Source organism: Brassica oleracea, chromosome C8 (genome assembly GCF_000695525.1).
Source record: "Brassica oleracea var. oleracea cultivar TO1000 chromosome C8, BOL, whole genome shotgun sequence".
In the NCBI taxonomy this organism is placed as follows: domain Eukaryota; kingdom Viridiplantae; phylum Streptophyta; class Magnoliopsida; order Brassicales; family Brassicaceae; genus Brassica; species Brassica oleracea.
In genome coordinates, this window is record NC_027755.1 from 18,621,726 (window position 1) to 18,626,533 (window position 4,808).

General features: G+C 34.0%; 1 protein-coding gene across 1 annotated transcript; it reads left to right on the forward strand.

Moving 5' to 3' along the window:
• Positions 1-286: 286 nt before the first annotated feature.
• On the forward strand, positions 287-3,380 carry LOC106309578 (sugar transporter ERD6-like 3). Its single transcript, XM_013746632.1, has 17 exons — positions 287-506; positions 584-646; positions 743-832; positions 930-1,055; positions 1,153-1,218; positions 1,296-1,371; positions 1,459-1,523; positions 1,611-1,703; positions 1,787-1,867; positions 1,948-2,032; positions 2,129-2,172; positions 2,263-2,325; positions 2,419-2,478; positions 2,571-2,624; positions 2,707-2,766; positions 2,851-2,965; positions 3,054-3,380. Exons 1-17 carry the CDS (start codon positions 360-362, stop codon positions 3,176-3,178), a joined length of 1,413 nt encoding a protein of 470 aa, XP_013602086.1. The 5' UTR covers positions 287-359; the 3' UTR covers positions 3,179-3,380.
• Positions 3,381-4,808: the final 1,428 nt, after the last annotated feature.

The window sequence follows — 4,808 nt, forward strand, 5'->3', positions numbered from 1 at the left end:
CGCGTTTTTGAACATTGGTTACATACTTTCTTTTTTCTGAGAAAAATAATCACATAGTGTACTTTAAATATAAAAAGTCTCAAGTAATAAAAAATCAAATGGAACAAAAGCAATAGAATAATTAAAGAGTTCAAATAAGAAAAAGAAAATAAAACAAATATAATTAATTTTATTTTTAAAAAAAAAACAAAAAGGAAACGTGACACAAAAGAAAAGATGGAAGCTGACCTCTGGCTTTCCTTCGTTCACTACTCATGGAATATAAATGAGCTTTTCTTTCGACTTAGTCTTCACGTCGAATCCAAAAAGCAAGCGAAAACAAATATCATAGCAAATACTCTTAAGAAAGGAGCAAGAAGATGACGATATCGGAGAACCAAAGAAATCTGGAAGCTGGTTTGTTACTGAACAAGAATCGAAACGACATCAACGAGTGTCGTATCACTGTGGTTGTGCTCTTCAGTACCTTTGTATCTGTTTGTGGCTCTTTCTGTTTCGGTTGTGCGGTAAGTCAAATCTTTGATCATCACATATATATATCAAAAAAAAGTATGATTTATGTGTATGGGGTTGTATATTACAGGCAGGTTATTCATCAGTTGCTCAAGCTGGGATCACAAAAGACTTAGGCCTCTCTGTTGCACAAGTAAGACCACAAAACCATTTCATGATTCCTCTTCAATTAAAGTCTATTCTAGCTTCTATTTTTTGCTTATATTTGTCTCTTTTTTTACTTCTTTAGTACTCCATGTTTGGTTCAATCATGACTTTTGGAGCCATGTTTGGTGCCATCTTCAGTGGAAAAGTCTCAGATCTCATCGGTCGAAAAGGGGTAATTTAAACTTACCATCTATATATCATCTGTATTCTATTTGGTGAAGAAACTTCCTGCCTATACTGATTTTCTCTTTGTTCTTTAAAAAAAACAGACGATGTGGTTTGCTCAAATATTCTGCATCGCCGGTTGGCTTGCAATAGCATTTGCAAAGGACACGATTTGGCTAGATGCTGGAAGGTTTTCTACTGGATTTGCAGTTGGTTTATTCAGCTACGTGGTAATTATTTTTTTTACTCTCTTTTTTTCCATCTCTTTATTAATATAGAAAACTTTATTAGTCTAAACTAACACTATATTAACTCTGTTGCAATCAGATACCAGTTTATATCGCAGAAATAACACCAAAACATGTCAGAGGAGCATTTGTATTTGCTAATCAGGTAATTTAAAGAATAATCAAGGAATAATAATGATTTAGACAGAGAGTAATTTGATATACTAATGTTTGTTGTTACAGCTGATGCAAAGTTGTGGGTTGTCATTATACTACGTCATTGGAAATTTTGTTCATTGGCGTAATTTGGCTTTAATCGGTAAGCTTAATTGCTTTATAAAAGAATGATTTATTTATTGGTTTAGTGATGGGAGAAGAATGATTTATTTATTGGTTTCTTTCTCAGGTCTGATTCCATGTGTTTTGCAAGTTGTGACTTTGTTCTTCATTCCAGAGTCCCCTAGATTGCTGGTATGTTTTACCCGTTTAAAAAGTTTAATGTTTATAGGAAAAAAAATGTGAAGTAAATAATTCTAATTTGGTTTAAATTGTATGTAGGGAAAATGGGGACTTGAAAAGGAATGTACAGCTTCACTGCAGCTTCTCCGTGGAGAGGATGCTGATGTCTCTGAAGAAGCCAACACTATCAAAGTATATATTACAACTATTTTTTTTTTTTTTTTTTGTTGTTTCAACCCAAAACGTTGCTAATAACCTTTACTTTCCAACTCTAGGAAACCATGATCTTGTTTGAAGAAGGACCAAAATCTAGGGTTATGGATTTGTTCCAGAGGAGATATGCTCCATCTCTTGTTGTAAGTTACTCTATAACCTTTTGTGGGGAATATGTGATTTTCTCTTTGGCCGTTTACTGAAAGTTTGTGAACTTTTTCAGATTGGTGTGGGGCTAATGCTTCTACAACAACTCTCTGGAAGCTCAGGGATTATGTTTTATGTCGGTAGCGTATTTGATAAAGGAGGTAATATAGCAAAAACAAACTCTGTTCCTCATGTAACTATACTTGATTTGTTTTAATTTGGAGTAACAAATCTTAATTCTTATATTTACTTGATAGGATTCCCAAGCAGCATTGGCTCAATGATTCTTGCAGTGATCATGGTATGTCTTTGCACACAGTTTCATTTTATTCTTGAAAAACGAAATTTCTTCCAAGGACTACACTTATGCATCATGTGTTCTTGTTTGTAGATACCAAAAGCTATTTTGGGTCTGATTTTGGTTGAGAAAATGGGACGTAGGCCGCTTCTACTGGTAAACTTTTTCTATCTTTTTCTGATCAAATGTGAAACGAAGCAAAGAAACTTAGCATCCCTTTTAACAAGAAATGATGATCTTTGATTTCAGGCTTCTACTAGTGGAATGTGTCTTTGCAGCTTGTTCCTCGCATTTTCCTTCAGCTTTCGGGTAAACTATACAACTCGTTTTACCAAAAAGATATACAAACTTTGATATTATTCTGCTATATTTATTCATTTCTATTTTTCCTTCTTGGACAGTCATATGGCATGCTCGATGAGCTCACTCCAATTTTTACATGCATTGGTGTAGTGGTACGTATGAATAAAAGTTTCCACATAAATAAGCAATGCCACTGTATAAAATTGATCTGACTTTTACATTCCAAAATATCAGGGTTTCATCTCTTCATTTGCCGTAGGCATGGGAGGCTTACCATGGATCATCATGTCTGAGGTATAAACCAACATTAAAGAAAGGCTTCTCCTCAAAGTCAATATAATATGCTTTTTCCAGCTCTAAAACATTTTGATTTTGCAGATTTTCCCAATGAATGTTAAAGTATCAGCTGGGACTCTAGTTACCTTGGCCAACTGGTCCTTTAGTTGGATTGTAGCTTTCGCTTACAACTTCATGATTGAATGGAACGCATCAGGTACTTACATGGTCAATTAAAACTCTCAAAGTGATCAAATTCTATTACATCTTTTATCTCATTTTTTAATTAAGTTTATATTTTTCAGGAACATTCTTGATCTTCTTTAGTGTCTGCGCTGGGGGTATAGTCTTCATTTATGCGATGGTACCCGAAACTAAAGGAAGAACACTAGAAGATATACAAGCTTCTCTTACAGATTTTCTACAATGAGATTGAGACTTACCTGTTCATAGTTATTTTTTGGATTCCAATGGGGTGGAGGGAGGTTTATAGTAGTTTTTGTTATAATTGTTTCTTCATTCTATACAACAGAACAAATGGATCATTTGAAAGAAAAAGAGTTTAGATCTCTTTGTGTGTCATTCAGCTACTCCCATTCATGTATAGTATAGTCCCACTTTATGCACAAATGAATTATAAAAGTTACTTTTCAGTTGCTGTGTTTTGCTTTCACTGTAACTTTCATAAAAAAAACTTTGGCCGACTAATAATTTGGTTTGGAAGTTTTGTTCCATTTTTTCCGGCTTCAATCGTGTAATTTTATTGAATGTTGAGGGGTTTATTTTTAGACTATATTTGTCTACGCTCTCTACGCTTGATAAAACAAGTTCTTTAAAGCTTCCAAAATGAGAATTTCTCTGATTCTTAACATTCGTCGGAGCGTGATTAACCCCGATTTTTTATCCGGAGTTCTTAACACATGATTTGATTTTTTTTTATACTTTTCGGCTAAAAAACGGCTCTTATATCTCTTATTTAAAAGACGGTCTTTAGTTTTCTTAATTAAAATTAAAGAAAAGCTAAGAACAGTCTTTCAGCCGAAACAAATAACCTCAGTTAAGAGATTGAGGTTAATAATGTTCTTAAGATATCCTGTGCCAACCAGACATGTGACAGGCTTAACACATCAGATTATCATAAATTATAGTAGCAAATAATCATTTAGATATTCAACCACCGTACCGACGTTTTAGCTATCTTGACTTTTTTGGGGTCACTTTAACAAAAATATCTCAAAATTTAATTCTTTAATGCTATTATCTATTCTTACAAGTGGTACCGGCCAAGATATTCATTTCAGTGTTGAAGTATTCCCAGTTGGCCACTTGGACGTATCGACATGATTTGTGAAACAGAAATAGAATCACTTTTGGAAAGATATGTTTCTTTTATAAATCAGAAGGGGACAAAGAGAATACATGGGAACTCGGTAATAATCATGCCCGACATATGATTATTAGTTTTGTTATTTTTTAAAAAGAAAATATTAAATCTGTTTAATCGGAATATCGGTTCGGTTTTAGGTTGTTTTTTTTGTTTTTAATCTCCTAAAATATAGCTATAATTATAAATCTGTTATAAATCAATTGATGGATGTCCATAACCGGTCCATACACTTAAAGAGAGAAACGGACCAACTCTAGAGAGAGAGAGAGGCGGCCGTGACCTTAGGAGAGAGAGAGAGAGGCGGCTTATGCTTTGGAGAAAAGAAAACTATATTTCTTTTTCCTTGTAATTGTTATATTTCCATTATTATGTATTGGTAGTTTTCCTAATCCTAGTTGGTTTAGGTTTTGAATACTTTCCTTTTTTACTTATCTTGTAATCTCCTATATAAAGGGAACACTTATTCATTAATGTAACACAAAACTATTCAGTCTTCAATCTTCTAATTACAACACGTTATCAGCACGATTGTTCTCTGCAATCTAAGCTAAAACCGTCAATCCCTTAAACCTAACCTAGCCGGCGACTTTAACCTAATCCCGACGAACCCTAATTCGTCCTAGCTCGCATTCCAGCTCGTCAGCAACCGATCAGCTCCATCCCTAAGGTGTTC

Excerpts from the sequence above, each read along its gene's own strand:
- LOC106309578 (XM_013746632.1), top strand. The coding sequence starts at position 360 with ATGACGATATCGGAGAACCAAAGAAATCTGGAAGCTGGTTTGTTACTG. Across the intron at positions 1,056-1,152 it reads TTGGTTTATTCAGCTACGTG|ATACCAGTTTATATCGCAGA; the intron begins GTAATTATTTTT and ends TGTTGCAATCAG. Across the intron at positions 2,173-2,262 it reads TGATTCTTGCAGTGATCATG|ATACCAAAAGCTATTTTGGG; the intron begins GTATGTCTTTGC and ends TCTTGTTTGTAG.